Source organism: Pezoporus occidentalis, unplaced genomic scaffold, assembly GCF_034315485.1.
Source record: "Pezoporus occidentalis ecotype Australia unplaced genomic scaffold, CSIRO_AGI_Poc_V1 ctg18, whole genome shotgun sequence".
In the NCBI taxonomy this organism is placed as follows: domain Eukaryota; kingdom Metazoa; phylum Chordata; class Aves; order Psittaciformes; family Psittacidae; genus Pezoporus; species Pezoporus occidentalis.
Window position 1 is genome coordinate 4,338,063 of NW_026913640.1, and position 23,885 is coordinate 4,361,947.

General features: G+C 40.7%; 1 protein-coding gene and 1 long non-coding RNA gene across 3 annotated transcripts in view; one reads left to right on the plus strand and one right to left on the minus strand.

Moving 5' to 3' along the window:
* Positions 1–518: 518 nt before the first annotated feature.
* On the plus strand, positions 519–12,592 carry LOC134161792 (uncharacterized). The gene is made up of 3 exons (XR_009964086.1): positions 519–815; positions 3,022–3,109; positions 12,436–12,592. It is a non-coding gene; the product is annotated as an uncharacterized LOC134161792 (long non-coding RNA).
* A 266-nt stretch (positions 12,593–12,858) lies between these two features.
* Positions 12,859–23,885, minus strand: part of B3GLCT (beta 3-glucosyltransferase) — a 53,826-nt gene continuing 42,799 nt past the window's right edge. For both annotated transcript variants that reach the window (XM_062615096.1, XM_062615095.1), the window contains exons 11-15: positions 20,982–21,095; positions 18,910–19,009; positions 17,587–17,706; positions 16,995–17,139; positions 12,859–14,490 (exon numbers count right to left, since the gene is read on the minus strand). In XM_062615096.1, the coding sequence (XP_062471080.1) occupies positions 14,323–14,490; positions 16,995–17,139; positions 17,587–17,706; positions 18,910–19,009; positions 20,982–21,095 (647 nt within the window). In that variant the 3' untranslated portion in view covers positions 12,859–14,322. The remainder of the gene's footprint in view (positions 14,491–16,994; positions 17,140–17,586; positions 17,707–18,909; positions 19,010–20,981; positions 21,096–23,885) is intronic.

A 23,885-nucleotide genomic window follows, 5' to 3' on the forward strand; every position in this document is an offset into this window, starting at 1 on the left:
TGTGGGATGATTATAAGGAGATAGAGACTGTCTGTAAATCTGCAGGTGGGAAGGAGAAGGATCTTGTATGGCTGAGCACCATTTAAAGCCCTTGACTAGAGACAAACCATTACTGGGCTTGGTTTTGAATTAAATTTTGCTTACAGTCATAACTGTAAATCATCACAAAAAGAGGATTTCAGTGGAAACTGACATGATAAATTGTAACTGAGATGTCATCAGCCTTTGGATACTTGCTTTTATGTAAATTTTTTCTAATATTCAAGGATGATTCGGAGTAAAGTTCCATATTTATCTCTACAGTAATATTTTGGCTTATAAATGTTAATGAAAGCCAGGCACACCGAGATATGCAGAGAACTGGTTTACTTCCTATAAAACAAAATAAATTGGTCTCTTCAGTGCTGGGTTGTTGTTTTTTTTTTTTCTAGTTAGCTCTTAAAGAGGTCTTATAACAACAGAGCCTCCGATCTCACAGTGATTGCCTGGCTCTCCTTTCCTTTCCACTGCAAGTCCTAGATCTCCTCCTGCCCCAATCACACATATCCTCTCTGCTCCCTGCTTTCCACTCAGCCCCCCAAGTCCCTGCGTGCTGTTCACCCCTTCCCAAGGACACTGCTGTGCCTCCCTCCAGCAAGGTCCCATCTTTCCCACCTTACTCTTCCCCCAGATAGTGCACCCAGCCTTCCAGTACAGCATACAGCTTTCTCTGCTGCACATTGGACTAGACAGTAACTAAAGCCTTCCAGCCTTAAAGCCTGTGGCTGAATACAGTGGTATCCATAGAGAGAAGAAAATGAACCCTGGAATTTCAGGTACCTTTGAGCACCTGTTGCTTCTCAGGAGACCTGCTCTAGTAGTGGTGAGAAAGTCCCAAAAGCACCCATTTACAATGGGTACATGTCCCAAGGAAATCTGCAGCATTACTTTTATACCTTTATTGTTTAAGTAGAGAGAAGCAACTAGAGTGGTGGAAATGAAATTCTTCCCATGTCCAAAATGTGAACCTCCTAGTACGGGAACTGTAAGTTCCAGTTAAATTTAGAAGTACAAAGACACAGAACCTGAAAAGCAAATCTGATTCAGTGAAGAGAATGTTTCTGGCAAGAGGCTATAGAAATTTTATGTTCAAGAACAAAGATGAAACATCCTTTTTTCCTCTCAGTGTGGACAGAGAGGCTTTCCATGTCTGTGGGAATGGGTCCTCTCTCTGCTGGAAGCCCACGGCTGCTCTGGCATCACGTGTTGAACTGAAGCTGTGCAGACCCAACAGGGTGCCCTTTGCATCAGTTAATCAGGACTGCCCTGACAAGTGGGTTATGAGGCTCATTAAGTTTTTATGAGTAATGAATCATTTAATTTCACCTTTAGGAAGCACAACAAGTGAGTGCAGGACTGGTTCCTGGCTGTTGTTCCTCTCAGCACTAGCATGAGCTGCTGGGGTGTTGTTTTGATGCAGCTCTTGAGGATGGAAAGTACCTACAATCAGAAAGCTTTTCCTTGCTGTGAACATAGTTAGGAAGATCTTCGGGGTTGTTTGATGACTGCCTTAATATAGCACTGCCTCTTACTAAACACAGCTTGTAATTCCATTGTCAAGTCCTCTAAGAGCTCACTGACATGTTAAGGGCCACCTCCAACTCTTTGCTAACCTGTGCGATACCTACTTGGAGGCCGTGGGGGGTTAACAAATGCAGCAGAGAGCAGCACGTCAAGCATAATGCTGGATGGTACTTCTGGAAATTAGAGGATTAAGTAAAAAAGTCAGTCAGTAAAGGCTGTGTGGAATCCCCCTGATGCTGCTTGAGGTGTGCAGCAAAAGTAGAGGTGTGAAATATCCAGCAACAAGGAGGCAATACCTCATATACTGAAGACATCATGGACAGTGCTGTCACTGTGAGCACAGGAGAGGAAATGGGTGAAAGCTGAATATTCACCCACACCCAGCTCTGAGGGGTAATAGGTGATGTAGGGAACTTGCAGCTGAACACTCTATGGGCATACAGAGCCCTGGCTGCACACGGTACTCTGGAGACACACAGGGCTCCTCTCTCCAGGCCGTGCTGTTGCAATCTCAGGTGACGGAGGACACAGTCAGCGGCTGGTCTGCCCATGCTGGGCAGGTTGGGGAATAAAGGACAGTGTGGAATGAGCCCCAGCATTGTTGCTGCTCTGAGCACCAGGTAAAGCCAGGCTGATGCAAGCTTGAGCCTGAGCAGGATGACCATGGGGCTGTCCAGTCCTTTCAGCACTCCTGTATTTACAGTCGGTGCACTCCAGTCGGAGCTGGAGACTCATAGTCATAGCAGAGAGCAAAACAGCCCGATTCCTGGGAAAGGTATGTTAAAAGGAATCCCACTGGCGACAGAGAGTTTTTCTCCCAGTTTTGCAGAGAAATGATATCACTGCAGTATTCACAGGTAGTGGGTGCAGAGGAATTCGTTAAAGATAAAATAGTAATTGTGCATTGCTCTACAACAGGCTTCAAAACTCCCCCCTTTCCAACTGTCTCCTCCGTGGGAGCAAAATACAGTAAATTATGCTGGTATGTAAATGCATATAAAACAGTGACAAAAAATGCAAATAGAGTAGGAGAATAGCTCTGGGGTGCTCTGGGCATTTTCTGCTTCACAGGTACCCTTGGTTTAAACAAGAGCACACCCACCTACTTGGGATGGGAGAATGACTAAGGTCCCCTCAGTCTCTCTGCTGATCTCTGTTTGGATGGTAGGTTCATTAGGCAAAGAAACAAGCTGTGGAGGGGAGAAAAGCGCTTTGCAGAAAAAGAGATGAGTGGGAAGTCAAATTTAAGACTGCCTGAAAAAGAGTTTCCAAGAATCTTACATGCCCTGGGGTTTAAGCAACACCGGTTCTGAGAGCCAAGGAGTGTGAGTTTAAAGTGTTTCAGGAGGAATCAACACACTTGCAATTATCCCTGCAGAAGTGATGACATGTCTACAGCTTTGCAGCACGCCTCTGAAGGACCCCCACTGGGTTGACCCATCTCTGTTGTTTTTACAGAGCATTTCCCTGCGCTGGTCTTACAGGGCTGATCTACTACCCTTAACAAATAACTAGAGAAGTAAAAGAATGTTATGTTCTTCAGCCTGTGAGTAAATCTCTTTTCTCATACCCCTTATTCATAAAGAAAATGACTTGAGACACTTGCTCAACAAAGGCAATAGTGTTTGTTATTCATTAGCTTGTTATTGAAAATTCCTGCTTCCTGCTGCAAGGAAAAGCAAACTCATAATTTTCTATTCATTAACCTTCCCATGTAAAGCGATTTAAATTTAGGCTTTACCCTGGTTTTGTTTATAATCAGACCACAGTTTCAGATCAGCTGCAGACTGGTGCTGCCTGGGAAGCACACTGCTGCTTAGAAATGGAGCTGCGCAGACAGCCCTGAGGCACAAGGTCTGCTCCAGAAAGGGGTGCTGCAGGCAGGGTGTACCAGGGAGCTGAGATGTCTTGCTGTGACTGTTGGTGATCTCAGGGCAGTTCTGCTCTATCGCGGTTTAAACCCAGCTGACAATTACATGTAACACAGACACTTGCTCACTCCTCCCTGGGCAGGATGGGGAGGAGAATAGGAAGCGGGTAAAACCCACAGGTTGAGATAAGAACAGTTTAGTAATTGAAATAATGTAAAATATAGTAAGAATAACAGAAATAATAAAATCAATAATAATATTACATAAATAATGATTTTTATTATTATTAACAAAAGGAAAAATGAAAACAAAAGAAACCCCACAAGTGATGTACAACACAATTGCTCACCACCCACCGACCGAAGCCCAGCTCATCCCAAGCAGCAAAACACCCCCTTCCACCCAGTCCTCCCCAGTTTATATACTGGGCATGACGTGCTGTGGTATGGAATACCCCTTTGATTAGTTCAGGTCAGGTGTCCTGTCTCTGCTTCCTCCCAGCTTCTCATGCCCCTCCTCACTGGCAGAGCATAAGACTGAAAAGTCCTTGATCAGGATAAGTGCTACTGAGCAACAACTAAAACATTGATGTGTTATCAGCATTGTTCTCAGACTAAAGCCCAAACACAGCACTGCACCAGGTACTAGGGAGATAATTAACTCTCTCCCAGCTGAAACCAGGACATGCTCCCACAGAAGCCAATAACATGAGCTCACTGATTGCTGTGAGGGCAGCAATACAGTGTTGAATAATAAAGGATTCAGGGATTATAGCATGATTTTGCCCAGGGAGCTTTACATGCCTGTGAGCACATAGCTTGTAGCAGTATTTGCTGAGTTACTCATGGATGTTGTACACTGGCTTTGAAACTTTCTTCAAAATAATTAGAAATTCACAGAGATATTTGAATACCTTCATAAATTTTTAAATGGATTTGATAATTTTAGTAGGGAGAGAGCTGTTATGTAACATTTGAATAATTAATTGTACCCTGAGGGGGATGACTCAGTCAACTCAAGTGTATTTGTATTTGTCTAATGCAGGCTATTTCTGTTTGAGCAACAGCTATTCCATGAGACATGTTACAAAGGGTGCATGTAAAAATAAATAAAAGACAAAATTAAGATAGCCTTGCAACGTTACTCACAGTGCCCGAGATGTATAAGCCCAATATCCACTAATGAACACTCCATTGGTATCTGTATCAGGTCTTCCACCTACTGAGAAAGGGGATGTAAACTACCATCTGCTGCAGAGAGATGCTCTTCATCCACAGCAATATGGTCAGAACATTGCAAACATTTTTAGTAGGAAAGATGAGCAACTGCAGCCTATCACAATTTCATACCTTTCTTTATCTCAACAGATCCAGCAGCTACTCAGCTAGTAGAGAGGGAGCCCTGGGATCTATATGCTGCTCCTTCAGGTGTATAAGTACTGTATGCAAAATGGAGCATCTTTGACAGCCATGACTGCTCCATGTAGTCCAGTGGCTCCAGGTAGCACAGAGGTTTCTGCTTAGAGCTTAGAGATGAGCATTCAGGCTCCCCCTCAAATGACTTCTCATCTTGTAAGTAATGCTGTCACCACCATGTACCTAAGTAATGCAAAGGTTTGTGTTCTGGATGGGTCGAACATACCTTATCACCACCAGCAGGTGCAGAAACATCTTTTCTGTAAAACCCAGGGGAGGGCTAGGTTGGGAAGTCTTAACTTGTAAAGTCTTAACATTGCCTGTAAAAAGTCTTAACATTGTCTGTAAACCCCAGGGGAGGGCTAAGTTGTAAAGTCTAAATTATAATGTCTTAACACTGCCAAGCCATCTTGAACGAGAATGTTCTGGTGGTTCTTACTAGCAAGTACTTGAGTATACCGCTATCTCCTACAAGCCATCACCCACAGATCAGATCCATGAGTTATACTGCTTCTAAATAATCCCAGTGAGAAACTTTGCTCTGCTCAGCCCAGCCCTTGTACCCAACAATCATTAATTCCTCTGAAGGCTGACACAGAGCCATGGGAAGCCAACACTGGTTAGCAGCTCCTTGCAAGAGGGCAGTTATTCAGAGTCTGCTTGATGGTCCTGGTATGATTTGCACTTAGTGGGGCTGATGTGGAGCTGCTCCTGAAATGTTTTGCAGATATAAGCAGGACTTCAGTCCTACTGGGGCATTGCCAAAGAAATATATGAAGTTTTTTCTTACCATGGAAGCAATTTCTGTGACTATTAAGGGAGGTATCTGCCTGCACCAATCCCTTAGAAGCTTTGAACCCTCAGCCTCAGCAGCAAACACTTTTCTTCCATTCTTTTCACAAGTAGAGAGGCTCTAGCATGGAGAAGCCTCAATCTGACCCACAAATAACTGACACAATGAAGTGTGCACTTTTACAAGCAGATTGCCTTTGTGCTGGCGGGAGAAGTGCACTTCACACTGGAATGTCAGGGAAGCCACAGAGCGAGTGCGCAGCTGGAGGAAATCCCTTCCTTAGTGTCTCCAGTGTGACACCTTCACTGTCCAAGCAATGCAACCTTTGGAAGGCTGCAATAAACCCTTGATGCTTGATACTGGCAATAAGCCCTGCAAAGGGACAAAGTGTTAATTGAAAACAGATTCTCCTTCACAAGCAAAAGGTCACAGTGGTAACTGCCCATTAATTTCCAGCAGGATGAGGGCAGCAAGGGGAGCACCTCTTATACAGCAAGGATGAGCAAACACTGGCACAAGCTGCCTAGAGAGGTGGTGGTATCTCCATCCTTGGAGATACAAGCTGCCTGGACCTGCTCCTCGGCAGCCAGCTGTAGGTGGCCCTGCTTGAGCAGGGGGGTGGACCAGGCGGCCCCGAGAGGTACCAGGGCTATTCTGTGATTCTGAGCTTCTGTGCAGATGTGCTGTTCTCTTGAGAAACAGCTCTGACAGGCACTCCCTGTGGGGAGCGAGGTACAAGGGATTTGCTTACCCAGAAACAGCAAGTGCAGCCTTGGCTCAAATCCTCTCAGAGACTGAGTGTGATTAATACTGGTGGGAGCCAATGAACTACTCACCTGGAGCAGATATTCAGCCCAGCTAGAGCTGCGCTCCATCTTCTTCCTCTTCACAAGTCAGGAGAATTGGCCTGGCTCTGCTCACAGATCCAGTGTTAAAGGTACTTTGCAGGATGTACAAAGCTGGAGCTTTTGCCATGCACAAGTGAGAATCATAACGACCAAGAAACTTCCCTGCTAGGAGCTTCAGCTCTCACTTCTTGAGAGCAAGATCTGGATGGAAACTGGCTCAAGGCTGTGTTCCCATACAGCTACTTCCCTCATCTCTCTGCTGTTTGCTGCATTTTTAGTAATAAATTGCTAACTTTAGAGCCAAGTGGCAGCAGGAATTGCAGTGTATCAGAGAACACTGATACACTGCAAACGCTATAACCCTGAAGGGAAGATACTGCTTCTGAATTACCAGAGTTGTATGAATGATAACTGTCCTGGGTTCAGCTTAAACCATGACAATAACTTACATGCAAATTCAGGTCTTAGGGGCCCCTGTGCTTTCCAGACCAGGAGCTGGTGGAGGTGTTGCTCCATGGTTATCTGTAGTAAGTGCACAGGTCCACTGTTGACAAATTTTAGAGAGCTGAATCGAGGTGGCTCTTTGCATGAAGGTGTTCAAGAACATTTGGTCTCAATCAAACATGTAGCCTAAAATGTCCATTCCTTTCAACCTGCAAAGCCAGAAAACTATGGTGTAGCAAAGCACAGGGAAGAAAAAGGGTTTGGGGAAGGTGGGACATGGATTTCTAAGTCTTAGAGAACTTTCAAAGAACTGGTAAATTACTGCTTCTTTGGCCCTCAGATGGCCATGCAAACAATCTGAATGATGCCAGGCAGTGCTTACCAGAGTATCAGAGACCTTAGAGGAAACTATACCATCCTGTAGGGAAGCTCAGCACAACTCTGCCAAGCCCAACCTGATTATTCAGTACCTCTGGCATGGCAAAGTGTCTGATGTCTGGAATGAAGACATGGCCTAGCAGGGTTATCAAAGTGACTGCTGGAGCACGTCCAGGATGAGGTTTGCCTCTTTCAAAATGTGGATCAAAATGAACTAAACTTTCTTAGGATACAGTGCACCCAGGATCTCAGTCTTGATGGTCTGATATCAAGGGGAACAAAATAGGTAATCTGAACACCTAGTTTGAAGGAACTGTCATAAGCACAGGAAAAGCTTCAGATACCTGAAGGGGCATCCTACTGATGATGATGTTTGCTAAGGAACATCTGCCACCATTTTTAATATGTGCCCAGCAGAAGCAGTGACTGTCAGGAGCTCACCTTCATCAGTAACTGTGGCAGTAAGTCATCCAGAAATCCAAAGGAGGCTGCCGTGACATTCATCAGTCTTTCTGAGATCAATCCCTAACTTCTGTTCATAATGCAGGGCTTAAAACTTTTTGAGACCATCTCCCAGTGTGACCACCCCTCCTGGTAAGGGGACTACTGACAGATAGGCCTGATGAGATACCATGCTATTGACATACCAGCTACAAAGCTTATTCACTTCTCCATATGAAAAGTTGCTCAGTTCTCTGAGATCCTAACACCGTATTCAGCGAGGAAAGCTTGGCTGGGTGCCCTGCAGAGCTTTGGGTCTTTGTCATTGGCATGTTTCTTGCCCTGTATGTTGTGGTGGACCAGCACTTCAGTTTGCATGTATGCATGGCCCAGGGTCCACAATCATCTTCTTGTCTGGGGTCCTCAGACATTGTCATGGCAGCAGAGATTATCTTTGAGGTGGCTCTGGACTCGTACAACCACAGGATACTCTGAGAGCACAGGAACTGAAGCACTACCCATAACCACCATTGGTGGAAACCAAAAACCCCAAGCTCACCCTTTGAACTGAACTTTGTCCATACCAATATTACACAGGAAGAGTCATACTGAGTCTGGGCAAAGGTCTGTTTAGGAATTTATGGAACTTTCTGCTGTGATTTTGTACAAACCATTTTAAGCCCTTTTGCGCTTTCCAGCCTCTGTCCATCCTGTGCCAACAGGTTCTGCAGTTCAGTTTTGTGCTACAGAAATACGTGTGCCTGTACTGAAACTACCCTGACAAGTTTGTAGTGTACCTCAGTACCTGGCTTATGAGATAGTGAAAAATCACTCCCTGTTCACCTTTCCTGTATCATTCGTTAGATGGAGTTCTGCCCCTCTCATGCCTTTTCAAATGAATACTTCTAGCCTGTTTATAGTCTTTCACCGAACAGATCTACTCCATATTTCTAGAGATCCTTATCACACCTCGCATTTTTTCTATCTTTAGAGTTAAACCAAGCAAGTTCTGCAATATGTTACCTTTTGACCTCAAAGGAAGATATTTCCTGCTTAAATGATTGCTGACAAGCAAACAGCTCCCCAGGTCCATAAGAATCTGACTCATCTCACTGCATTTGATGTTTCTGTTCAATATCTCTTTACATCCGATACACGCAACGACAATGCAATGAGCCAGGCCATGTTACTGCTTCTTGGGGTCTATTCAGTCCCACAGCTGGACTCCTATGCAGTACTGTCTTGCCTTTTTCAGCACATGAAGAGTTGTGGTGCTTGAATAGAGCTTTCCATGAAGAGCAGCACTTTTATTATGTTTGCCCATGGGGCCATAAGCTACATCAGCTGTGTCGGTTAAAACTGGCTGTTATTTCAGCTATGTGGGGGATCTTGCCTGTGGGTGGGTGGAGGCAAAGGTTGGAGTTAACCAGCCCACTCAGGGTTCCGGTTCTGCAGAGGCTGGAGAAAAATCACATTTATACACACGGAAAAAAAGCAGTAAATTGTAGCGTGGGCTTGTCCATTATTAACGTAAATCCATAATCCTTTTGTCCTTGCAGTGAAGATATGATAGAAACCTCTCAGCAAAGCTGCAAAGGCTGATTCCAACATGGAGATCAGCATCTATATCTATGAGCATATGGCTGCATATATGGACATAAAAGCTGCACAGACCTCAGTTTTACAGCTTAACTTCAGTATCTCTTTCCTTTCTGCTTTTCTGCATTCTCTGTCCTCTTCACTGTAACCCATCAACCTTCGAGGGTATTCATTTGAGAAACCAGAAAGATTTTAAGAATGAAGTGGGTTAATTGGTAACCAAGGTCATGAAAACACTCACTATAAGCACCTACGATGATGCTGGAAGGGCAATAAATACTTCATCAGCTTTTGAAAGACTGGCAGGATGATTATAGGCTTCAAAAGCAAACGTTTGTTGAAGTTTTAATTACAGCACTTAGGTGAACAAGTGGCAAGGCATGACAGAGGTAAGTCAGCTCTTGTAAAACAAAATTATGTCTTACTCTGCTAGGACTTTAAATCTTTTTCAAGCATTCTGTACTTGACACTGTTCCTCACAAGAAGATAATAACCTGGTAATTATGGGATTATTATCCACATTTTATTTGGTTTAAAAATGTATTTCACTGTTTATTAAGTGTAAAATCATTCCAGAACTAGCATTTGTAAGATCAGAGGCATTTTGGTGAACATCAACAGAAAAATTCTAGCCTGTACAAACTGTACAAACTAGCCTGAATGGAAAAAACAAATTCTTAACTTTGTCGGGACAAGAGACAGGCTGCGAACTTCTCAGCAGAGATACATGAATGGGCAGAATGAGGCCATAGGAGAAGAGAGTAGGCTAAATCCAAGCACTGCGCCTGGAGCAGAGCTCCTGTGAAGGACTACCTCAAGGAAGTATACCTGATGAACAGAGCCATACTTGTTTCCAACTGCAAGTGAAAGGAGCTTGCAAACAGAGCATTAGTGAGATGCATAGTCTCCAGAAGTCTTTGGAAGAAAAGGCTGGTGGATTGGCCAACATCACCCATCAGCACTTATGACCAACTGTCCTTAATAAGCACAGAGCTACAAATGCCTCCTGAGCTCTCAGCTTGTCCTGACACTGGCTGTTATTTCTCATGTTTACCTAGTGTTACATTCTGTATCACATCTGTTACCTCGCTAGCTAGGGAATGGTCAATGTACTTGAAGCAGGATCAGCAAGAGCTCTCCTTAAGACAATCAGGGAACTCACTAGGTATTCAGTCATACAGTGTTTCCCTCCTTCTGGGGGGATACATGCTGTGTTTCCTGCCATTCTCCCAGGCTTTCAGGGAGCAGGTAATAGACACTACCATGCAGCATCTATCCTGTTTTCAGTTTAAAACTGTTACCCCTCCTCCTATCCCTACGTGCCCTTGTAAAATGTCCCTCTCCATCTTTCTTGCAGACTCTTTATGTACTGGAAGGCTGCTCTAAGGTCTCCCTGGAGACTTCTCCAGGCTGAACAGGCCCAGATCTCTCAGCCTGTCTTCATAGGAGAGGTGCTTCAGCCCTTTGAGCATCTTCATGGCCCTTCTCTGGACTCTCTCCAATAGGTCCATGTCCTTCTATGCTGGGGGCCACAGACCTGGATGCAGGTGGGGTCTCGCAAGAGATCCCTTCCCTCCAGCCTGTTGACCACACCACACAGCTTGGTGTCATCAGCAGACTTGCTAAGGGTGCATCAATCTCACTGTTCATGTCACCAACAAAGATGTTTAACAGCACTGGTCCCAGAACCAACCCCTCAGGAACACCACTCGTCACCAGTCTCTACTCAGACATGGAGCCATTACCACAACTCTTTGACTGAAACCATCCAGCCAATTCCTTATCCACATCAAATCCATGCTTCTCCAGTTTAGAGACAAGGATGTCACGTGGGACAGTGTCAAAATGCTTTGTACCATCTAATGGGATAGCATCCCGGGTCTCTTCCTGAGACATATTTTAGTTCCAGCCATGATAATAAAAAGTCCTAAACCATGTCAAATTAAGGAACTGAAAATAAAGTAATTCAGACACTTTCCTCTAGTCAGCAGTCATTAGGGCTGCTGTTAGGGTAGTTTTCTTGCACAAAAAGAAAGTTACCCAGATAGCAAGCTGCCTCTGCCTCCTGCCCAGTTTTTCTGCTCACTGAGGAAGAGACAATGTCAGATGTGGGGAAATAAGAATAGATTCACAGTCCTCATTTTCTCATGTGATCAAATGTGGGACCCAAATACGTTATCACTGATCACTCCTGCTACGCTGAAATATTTCAGGATTTGAGTTTTTGCTCCCGAAAGCAGATTAATCAACCAATCAAATTATCAAGAGAATTCTATGAAAGAAGTATCTTAATACATGGCAGTTTTCTATATTATGAACATTAAAATCAGTCAACAATGATCCACAGCTTTTCTTTTTCACACCAAAATTCTGTAATGTCCCAGAAAAGGGAACTTGAAGAACTTCAAGTTGTCAAGCAACTTTGCAGTCCTATTTCAATCTGCCTGTTACAAAAGTGTTGTGAATTCAACTCCTCTTGCTTTGCTTTAACATTACATGACTTATAATCCCCTTGATTTTCCTTAGAAACCTGAGTACTGTTGAGGCTCATTAATGTGCAATTTTGTCTTTAGATTTCAGATAATAACAGCCTTCCTAAGTCTTTTAAAACTAACTTTAATATAGAAGGCTTCACATCTTGTTTGCAAAACCTGTCCACAATCCTCTGCTTTAAAAAAAAAAAAAAAAAAGCCCCAATCTTATTTTTTTTAGTTCATACTTTTATCATTCTTCTGCTAGGGTTGCATAGCATTAGTTATGTCGCAAAAGTCAGAGTTTTGGGGGCAGAATGTTTGAGTAAATTATTGCTTCATTGCTTTCAAAACAATAAAGATGAGAATCAGAAGTCTGATGCTTACTAATACCTCCACAATTGTGTAGTAAAATCCAGAGCTAACAGCAAAAGAAAAGATGGAGCTTCAGACAGCTACTATTACATGTGTCAGACCAGAAGCTGAAGTCCAAGTAAGCAATCAATGAACAAGTCAATGGCGCCCAATCTCTAAATAAAACAGATGTCTACAAGTATAACACAGCATGACCAAAAACTGATTGATTTTGACTGACCTATTCTGCCCCCACAGGGCCCAAGCACATGTGGAATGTCACCAGTCTGAAGTTGGAAGTGACTGGACTACATTGCAAGACCTTTGGAGAATTTGATATTGACATATATTTTATGATAGCATCAAGATTCCCAATCACATGTGCTCACTGCAAAAGCCTTTTTCGTTCACATAAAAACAGAGACTTGAAAATTAATCCACTGATGTGGTTTAGTGGTGGACTTGGCAGTCCTAGGGTAAAGGCTTATGATCTCAAATGTCTTTTTCAACCTAGCTGATTCTATGATCCTATAAGCATGTCAGGAAGGAATATGAAAACCTGAAAAGTTTAAGCTGTCTCTTAGTACAATTGAGCATAGAATACTATCCAGGTGATGAAATTATGATGCGTGCTTAAATAATCCTGTACTTGGTTTGCAAAGAGGAAGGTGGCACAAAAGGTTAAAGAAGAATGCTTTTATTCAGCTTTCAGCTCTCACAGTTCTAAACAGTAAACATAATTAACAATTCACCCACAGTACTGGAGAACACAGTCCTGGGGTCAGTAAAATGTCTACTGTTAAGGCACTGGTAGTGGGAAGAAAAAAGACATAACATGGATTGCTCCTATTTAATCAGAATCTGAATCTGTTACGAACATGTGCTTGCTATTCAAATGCTTAAAATTCCACAAGCTACATTCACAAACAAATGTTTATACAACTTCAGTAATTACTGAAACACAGGAATCAGTGGCTCCCCTACTTCAACTTAAGAACAAGTATTGCATTTGGAGTGGAATCAGGTTGTAACTTACTAAAAGAAAACAAACCACAAATTACTTCAGCAGTATGGCTTTAAGACCCTGTATTTTGGTTACAATATAGCAAGCAAAGTTAAATAACAGCATATAAGCGCCATATACTGTAATCTCAAAAGGAACAGTTCTACAATATAAAAATTAGTTTAGAACATACTAAAGCCAGTTTTTGTACAAACATTTTTACAAAACTGAAGTACTCAAAGAAATGAAAAATCAAAAATATTTTAAATATGAATAGAATCACTCTTTACATGTATGTATGAAATTACTCACCTTGATGATATAAATTAGAAATACTACAAACTTCTTAAAGCTGGCATCCATATACTATTGAAATACACACATCAGAAATACTGAAGTGTTAGTTCTGCAATAATCCTTTAGAGTCACATTTGTACTTCCCAAACAGATATAGTAACTTAGGTATCTAAAGGAGCCACAGTGACCTCCCGTGGCCACTTAAGAAATCCCGTTTCTCCATTTTGAACATGAAATTCCTCACAAACGCTAATAAACTTAAAAACAGTGGTTCACGCTTGGTCCACCAATCCCAGGAGACGTCAGTACTTACATTTGAAATGAGTATAAAGGAACATAGCCTTCACACAACCATAATCTAGCTCCTGGTCACTGAAACAAAGTCATGTCTCCCCTCTGATTTATCACCAAAGAACCTGCTCCAGAACAGCTTTTCTGAGCACTGTTTTGTGTAGGTCAATGTAGGTGATGTTCAATAGATACTCCACACATATTCAGTATTAGGCTCCCAAATATATAACTTCAGCTTTTGAGAGAACAAAGGAAGGAGATGTAAATTGAAGCTGCCTGACTCCAAGCCCAAACCAAAACACAAAGTTATATGAGACATTTTAAACGTTTCAAGCTCATTGGTATACAAAACCCTAAAACATTTTAAAAAGAAACCAAGTGTGACAAAAGAGTCAATTAGGTGCCTTCTCCCATTGCTCTAAGGAATATAACAAACGGGAACAAACCTTGTCTTCTGTATCATGAACAGATGAACAACATGAGACCACCACAAAAATCACAGCAGTGACTGTCTCTTCTCTGCAGTACATCCATCGACATTTACATTCTACTGCTTATAAATCCTCTCTGTTATATCCAACTTTCTTCCCATTAAGTGACTCTTCTGTGTTTGGTGCCAGCCATGTGAAATATACCTTCACTGGATCAATATTCCAATGCTTGTGAAATGATACTGGAATTTGGTGAGAAAGGTAGCCTTTTGGGTAGTCCATTGGCCTCGCCTAGGGTGGAAGAATAAACCAAAACCACTAGTACTCCGTGATGAAGAACAAGTTTAGAACAAGAAAGTACTGTTGTCCAGTGGCCTGTGTACCACAACAAAGCAATGTGGAATTGACAAAACATACACAAAGGGGTTTTCACATCATTATATTAAATCAATTGACAGGCATTAGTTTAGATATCCAACTCGCACTGCGGTCATCATGCTATGAAGTACACTGACATTAAACATGCCCTATTTCTCAGGATGAAACCATCACCATCTATGAAAGTGAATGATGCAGTATAATTTGTATTGCATCTTTTTAAACATACACTTTTGCTTCAATAACAACAGATTTTAAGTAATACTCTCCTGCTCCTCCTATTAATAAGAGTTGCCAGCACATCCAGTGCAACTGTAGGATCCTAAGAGGGCTGTAAGCAGCTAAAATATATGAAGTTTTATGATGGGGAAAGGTTACCAAACACAGAAACACTGTGGTGCCGGAAAACTGCATTGTCATTCTTCATCAAGTTATATCAAAAGAGACAGGATTACAACACAGCTACTTGATGCAGCTGACTTCTCCATGCATCAAGCATGTTTCATTTCCTCTGACAGCATGTAAGTGTATCAATATATAAAAAAGCTCCTTGGTAAAACAGAATCATAGTATAGTTAAGGGTCATCTAATCCAACGCCCCTGCAGTGAGTAGGGGCATCTTCAACTAGACCAGGTTGCTTAAAAACAAACATCCAACTTGGCCTTGAATGTCTCCAGTATGAAGATATCTGTGCTTCTGTTTCATAACATATACACAGTACAATTTTGGATTCATGTACTTCAAGGAACATTGTACATCACAGTATTTCAGTCAAGCCTTTAAAAAATAATTTTCCAGTTGACAGAAAATCCAATTTTGTTTTTCTCATTTTTAAAATACTTATTGCCTAATAGTGGAATTTGCAGAATAAGCCCACTTAGTTTTTATTCAGTAGTTCCACACACACACACACACACCCCCCCCCGTTAATTTTTGTTCAAGGTATGTTAAATTAGAATTTGTTGTAAACAGCAGTAAAGATGATTTACAATTTCAAGTGCAGTGGAAAATCAAACTTCTAGGATTTCACTTTCAAAGTGATTCATTAGCAGATGTACACCATTAAAGATGACACGGAAGTGCCCTGTTTCATTATATAAGGGCCGTTCCTACATATCTGTAAAACCAGTTCTGTTCTTTCTGACTCTCCTTTAGTTAGGTGTTGGGGTTTTTTAAACAAACACCTGTGCCAGCACAAATTATTCAATAACTCTGTTGACTTTATAAGATGCATTACTTGCTTTCTACACTGAAAGGAGTAAACAATGATGAAGAAAATAGGAAAGTAAACAGCTATGATTTTTTTATACAGACAACAAATTAAAATATTGAATAGTGCTTTCTCAGGCTTCCCATTCCTCTAAATAGTAAATGTAATCAGAAAGAGAATCTTAATACAGGAAAACCTTATAATTTAAATAGCAAACCTTTTCCCCCCACTGACAGCTGCTTTGAATTACATGGCAATTTACAAATTTTCAAGTAGCATTTTATCTTAATCTCGGTTCATGTTGAGACGCACAGGTCTTTCCAGTTTTCAAACTAGGTTAACACCTGAATATCCTCAACACCACACTGATTAAAATGCTGATTTTTAAAAATGCTGTGTAATGTCAGGAAAAAATGGTAAGTGCTGCTTCTCTTTCATGCCATGGGAGGAAGGTAAAGTAGTTTATGAGGCAGCAAATCTCTGGCATTGTGTTTTCAACTGTAATGCTGCAGTTAGATTGTTAAATATTAAATATTCTGGAAGACAGAAACAAGGTTCTAATCTATTCCAACCCATTTCTCCCAAACTGGAGAATACAGTCATAAGAAAATTATGGTTTGTGACCGCTTTTTCCCCTGTGTTAGCATAGGGCAATTTATAATATCTATACTACTCTGCAGAATTCACCACAAAAGCAACAGTTCTGAGAGTAATTTTACATTTTATATTTTCACTAATGAGGTATGTCAGAATACTAAACACTGCATCAATAGAAAAATTGGGTAAGTAGAAAAGAAAAATTTACTGCAATATTTCAGAGTCGGTTCTCCATTACCTGAAGAGAATTATGATGCAGGGTTTTTTCTTTTTGTAGAGAACATATCACAAGAATTCAAAGCATGTGGCTCCTAATTTTATTTCTTTTTCAAAATTCCCACTTCTGACAGCATTTTTTACAAAATGTAGTCTTAGGGTAACTGAAATATCTTTTAAACTATTACAGCATTGTGATAATCCCTGCTTTGAGAATATTATTTGCTTGCTCTGTAGAGAAATAAGGTATAGGAGCAGCATCTTGGTTATTGTTATTACACATTGATTGAGTCTGCATTATTTATGAGTTTGAAATATTTATGAATCCTGTTCTATGTGCATACCTGAAATAATGAAACATACATTAAATACTAGTAAAAATAACTCTCTGACCTGATGGAAAAGTGGACTATGTGTTATAGGGATTCCTAAGCCACTGAAACACATCCCAAGGACCATATCATCAGGCGCATCCATGCTGTAACACCGGCATTTACTAGCAAGTAGTTTCTGAACAGCTATTCTGCTGAAAACCATCCTAGATTTAAAAAAAAAGGCAAATGAAACATATAAGACAATAAGTACCAGAGAAGCCAAATGACTCTAATTACTAAATATTGATAAATGATATAACTGCACAACAAAATGTGGCCCTCTGGTACAACAGATTTGAAATTTCAGAATTTGAGAAATCAGTGTTGACAATTAGTGCAAGAGGCATTTTCTGAAAAAGAATTAATTTATTTTAGTTAGCTTTAATTACTTTAAGGACCAGCCAAGCTAAAATTATCCCTTCTGACACCAACTGTTTTCCTCTACAAATCTGTTCCCAGCAGCACAACTTCTTACTAGTTAGGACATTTGGGTCTTGGAGCATCATTACATTTTAACTGTTTCTGCTGTAACTGAATTGTGTTGTAATTCAAGGTATTTGCACTCAAAGCAGGGACTGATGTAGATCTCAGCAGGAGTTTAAATAAATTACCCTCCTCCGCCAGTGATGTAACTATATCCTCCTGTTCCCAAGCCGTAACCATACCGCTCTCCAAGAAATACTGGTTCATTTGGGTCATAGCAGCTGAGCAATTTTCGGAGCCTGAAGATACTATAATATGAAAAAACAAATTAAATGCCACCATTTAGACATTCAATTTGCAACAAACACTGCTAACATAAATGAATTCCAGTAAATAGCACAAAAATGATAGGAGAAATACAGAAATTATACAAAAAAAACAGAGATGAAACTTATGTTGCTGAATTTGGTCAAATGATGACTCAATTAGCTTAAAATACGTTTCTGAAGCAAGCAAAGTTTATCAACAAAAGTGAGCCTCATCTGAGAGAAAACATGGAATCACAGAATAGTTGGAAAGGACCTGAAGATCATCTAGTTCCAATCCCTCTGCCATGGGCAGGGACACCTCACACTAAACCATCTCACCCAAGGCTTCGTCCAACCTGGTCTTGAACACTGCCAGGGATGGAGCATTCACAACCTCCCTGGGCAACCCATTCCAGTGCCTCACCACCCTAACAGGAAAGAACTTCCTCCTTACATCCAGTCTAAACTTCCCCTGTTTAAGTTTTAACCCGTTACCCCTTGTCCTGTCACTACAGTCCCTAATGAAGAGTCCCTCTCCAGCATCCCTATAGGCCCATGAAATTATAACATCTTTGCAAATCATCTTTTCTCCCCAGGAACTGAAAAGCAAACAGGTAGATTTAGTTATATGACTATCAATTTATCTAGATTTACAGCCTCTTCCAAATTCTTCTTCTTTCACAAGCTTTAATGTGAAGTGCTATCTTGAAGCACTTGTTCTCATGGTCATGACTCTGTGATCCTGCTGGTTGACTGCTGTGCCTTATTTCACTTACACTGCAGTGCCAGTTTTCATGTAAACAAGGTCTAAATTTCTAACAACGGCAAGTCCATGGATATGGGTCTGTGTGCCTGACACAGGCCCTCCCTTATGGAACCTTTCTTGTGGCACATTACATAAGGAATACATCTGAGAAAGTGTACTAGCAAATGACTAAAACCAATCAGCTCAGACATGCCTATACTGAAGAATTACAGAATATACAGTTGCGTAATAGCACTAATAAGCATAGTTTTTATCAAGTTACAAGATTACATTGGCTTTAATATCAATCAAAGAATGCTGAATGAAAGTGACAATTTTTTTCTTTAAAGGAATATGAAGCTACGTAATTAATAAAACATAAATACATAAGAGATGAAGATTGCCAAAACTCCTACTGACATGAACAGTGGTAATTCCTGAAGTATTGCAATATATACCTTATCAGTGTGTCATCATCCACTATGACTAACCAAGGAGTTCTGGAAGAGCTAAGATTCAAAAACCTTTCCAAAATCGCAAAAGTTTTCCCACAATGACCTAAAGGAAGAGGAAAAAACAGAATACACATTTAAATAAAGTGAGATTTTATAATAAACCACTTTTCATGCATTAAATCAGTATTCTACTGCACTGTAAAAAACATCTTGGTAATGACTGGTAAAATATTTGAGATGAAAGTTTAAATTACATCCTTTGTTGTGCTGAATGGTATTTGTACAAATTGTTCCAATGCAACCATTGCTTTATATGCAGGAATATACTTTTGAAGGATGCTGAAGCATGAAAACCTGAAAAATAAGCTTTATTCCAGCTATCCTGTTAAGATGATGAACAATACTGGGCAAACTGCTACTCTTAATCTCTAAAACAGTAAAATGAGGAGACTGATAAAAACATGTTCCGCAAAATACTCAAAGATATTTTCATAGCATTTCGTGATGCATCATTCAGGTCCATTGCTTTTATATAAATATTTAAGTTTACATTAATCTACCATACTCATCATCAGCAATTCAGATCCTGATAACTTCCTCCAAGGAAAGGCCTTAACATTTATCACAAGACTATAATGAAGTTGAGAGGTAAACCACCCTTTACTGGGAATTTAGGAGTAAAACACTCTTGTTCAGAATGAGCAGGACAAAAGAAACAAGAAATATCAGACTTCTACTGAATCTCCTTTAGATTCCAGAAATATCTAATTGCAAACAGTCTGTATTCATCTAGAATACAGCTGATTATCTAAAGCAATTATTGCCATCAATATTACAATTACTACATAATCATTAAAAATAAGGACAGGATATTATATTTGAAGCTACTTCCAGCTAAAGCATTTTTTGAGAAAATGAAGTAACTCGATGCTGAAGAAATGTAGAAAGTCCTGGATTTACTGATTTTTGTGAAAGCGTAACAAGGCAGATGATATATGAATATTTACAAAATTGAAACCAAGACTTCAGTATTATATTCCATCAAGAAAGATGGACAAAAATAGTATTAGAGCAAACTCAGCATGATTTGTTTGATTTAGAATGCCAGTTGCCCATTGCCCCCCACAGCAACGCTCAAAGGCCAAACGTGGAAGGTTCCTTGCCCCTGGTGTGACTAGAACTACTGGGCACAGCTTCTACAGGTGATCCACACAGGCCCAGAAGGTCTGCTACCTCCTGAAAGCACCCACTGGTTGCACAAGTCACACTGCAGACATGAAAATGAAAATCCCAGCCTGTTCTCTCTCTGCCTGTAACAGACCTTGTGGTGGACAAAAAACAAGGGCAGCTGGAAAGCTGCAAATAATCCAGAGATCAGAACAACTGACCTAGTGCGCCAGGTAAAGCTAATAGGCCACAGCTTGGACACTTCTAATTCAGAAGGTAATAGCCTGTAGCAGAGACTATAAACCTAAGAACAAGTGATCATATGAAAGGAAAAACCCTTAAAATTAATAAACTCATGGAAGCCATCACACCCATAGCCTTTTTTATATTCAAATACAAAGTAAATTAAAACCACATTATTTTTTTCATAAAAAGATATTCCAATCTTAACATTTCATTTTTGTGCTTAAATCAAGACATTCTAGGCACAAGCATATAATATTTATATATCAAATGTCGCTGTAGTTTATGCCCAGTAACCAGATGGCACTGTCTGAGGTATTTTGAAATAAACCTATGACTTATGCTACTATTGATAATGTTACTCAAGACTGTCAATAACTCAAGAGATATTATTCTTATCCTGAGTAATAACAGTAATTTTTGTTTCTTGGCATATATCAGCATATTTAGGTTTCCACTAAGAAGAACATTCTTATTACACAGGTGAACTGCACTCTCCATCCATTTCGTGTGGGGTAAAAAAGCACTTTCGGTTTAGGCTGCTCAAATGTGCTGCAGAAATACAGAATCTCTAAATTTCATACTATACATGAAATACAGATATCAGCCATAAGACTTACAGACAGTTGTTTGTGCAAAACTGACAACAACAGTCAATAGCTTACCTCTGTCAGTATTAGGTACGCCTAAATCTATAGTAGGAATGGAGATGTCGGCAAAATCACTGTAGTATTCAATAAGGGCAGCTTCTCTTTCCCAAGTCTGCTTTACGACTGGTACTGCAAAACAATTGTTGACATTTAAACACATGTAACTTGATTAAAATAAGTACTTGATCAAAACATTTATGCACCTTGTTAACTGACATATTCCTTTGCACAGAATATGCTGTTCAAACGTTTCAAATTCAGCATCATGGTTTAAACGTTCATTCTTCTTCCTTGTCTACAATATTTAGAGAGAAACATCTTTTATGAAAGCTAGTCAGGGCTGTTTTATTTATATAGCAATAAATTTTCTTTTAAAATATGATTACAGTTCTATTCATATTACATTGAAACAATGATGTTTACATTTATGCTAACTAAAGGAAGGAATTCATTACTTTTACACTTGCTATGGTAGACTTTATAGCACACATCAGCATGAACACTATCAGAGATCAATCATTCTTCCGGTATTGAAACTTCCAGTATTGAAGTATGCATTTTTAAAAGAGCACATCCACTGTACAGTGTATAAAGTATTCTGAATCAGAAACAGACCAAATGCACCTTTTGAAATACTACACTTGTGTTATATACATCATATCTGGCAACACCATCATATTAATGCTCAAATGCACCTGTCTCTGGAGACATTCACAGGACATTTATCATACAATCAGTTTTGATCCCACGGAGAATCTACTCAAAGGAAGAATGCTTAACGTTTCTCTACAAAAGCAATCGTCTTCTTATTAGATTGCCATTTTACATGAGCATTTAAAATTGATCATAAGAAATTCTAATAATGATTCTATGAATGTGTAAACTATAGCCAGAAGTGAATAAATCATGGGTAACATAAAAAAGGCCAAAAGCTTCTGCAGGGTGTTTGGAAGAGAACTATCAGATTAAAAATAATGACCTTTTGTTCATTTTAAAAATGAACAAAAGGACTTAAATGACCAAATACTCTGAAACAGTCATTAACTGCTGTCATTAACAGTCTTTTTTATGTTCTCTGAAACCATCCAGCAGGTCTCACTGGTAGCAGCTGGTTCTTGAAATGGAGGAAATATTTATGTAACTTCCCTTTGCTGCTCTGTAACTCTGATGCTTGTGAACAACTCATTTTACCTCCTTGCTGGAATCATCCATCACCTAACTTGATGTTTGCTGCTGTACTGGGTTTGCATTGCAAGGTTTTGCTAGCAGGGGGACTACAGGGGTGGCTTCTATGAGACGCTGCTGGGAGCTTCCCCTACGTCTGACAGAGCCAGTGCCAGCCAGCTCCAAAGATAGACCTGCTGCTGGCCAAGGCTGAGTCCATCAGTGATTGTAGCAGTATTGAGATAGCGTATTTCAGAAGGGGGGAAAAAAAGCCCTGCACAATTGCAGCTGGAGAGAAGAGTGAGAATATGTGAGAGCAGCAGCTCTGCAGACACCAAGGTCAGTGCAGAAGGAGAGGAGGAGGTGCTCCAGGCACCAGGGCTGAGATTCATTCCCCTGTAGCCCGTGGCGCAGCCCATGGTGAGGCAGCTGTGCCCCTGCAGCACATGGAGGTCCAGACTGGAGCAGATTCCCATCCATGGAGGACCCCACGGTGGAGCTGGAGGATGCCCAAAGGAGGCTGTGACCCCATGTGAAGCCCATGCTGGAGCAGGCTCCTGGCAGGACCTGTGGCCTCATGGAGAGAGGAGCCCTCACTGGAGCAGGTTTGCAGCAGGACGATTTGCAGGAGGACTTCTGATCTCACTGGGGACCCATGCTGGAGCTGTTAATGAAGAACTGCAGCCCATGTGAAGGACACACATTGGAGAAGTTCACTGCAGGACTTCTCCATGGGAGGGACCCCACTCTGGAGCAGGTAAAGAGTGTGAGGAGTCTTCCCCTGAGAAGGAATGAGTGGCAGAGACAACATGTGATGAACTGTCCACAACCACCATTCCCTGTCCACTGCACCACTGGGGCTGAGGCAGTATAGAAACTGGGAATAAAGTTAAGTCTGGGAATAAGGGAAGGCTGGGAGGGAAAGTGTTTTTAAGATTCATTTTCTCATTTTCCTACTCTGATTTGATTTGCAATAATTTCCCCAAGTCAAGTCTGTTTTGCCCATGACAGTTATTGGTGAGTGATCTCTCCCCGTCCTTACCTTGACCCATAAGCCTTTTCTCATATTTCCTCACCTCTGCCCAACTGAGGTGAGCACCTGGGGTCCAAGTCAAGGGCAACCCACTAGTTCTTGAAATGGAGGAAATATTTGTATAACTCCTCTTTGCTGCTATGTAACTTTGACGCTTGTGCACAACTCATTTTACCCCCTTGCTGGAATCATCCATCACCTAACTTGGTATTTGCTGCCTACCTACTTGCTCTCACAGAGACTCAAAGGATTTATAATCCTTGATTGATCAACAGTAACTTTGGTAACACCACAGTGAATTGAATGATAACTGTTAAGACAAGAGTCATCAAAACTCAATGCACTAACGGAAAAGCTTTAATATTTGGAAAAATAGAATTTCACTTCTGTAGCATTGTGCAATGGCCAATATTGCTCTTAAATATTTTAAAGAAATGCAAAACTGCTCTCAATTTTTGCATTAAAAAAATCAAAGGTAATTATGTACAAAACATGTTCATACAACGTTATGGTGGAGTTCTGAAATGCAAACCCAGGAATTTTACAATGCTTTACCTCCTATGCAATAAAAAGTCACATGCCATCATATAAGATTGCATAATTAGGCATTAGTTGACAGAAAATGCCATGTAAACTTCCCTCCTCTCTCTTCCCCCAGCTAGAATAAGAGGACAGGTAGGCAGGAATTTATTTTCTTATTTTGTGTAAATGCTCTAGTTTAA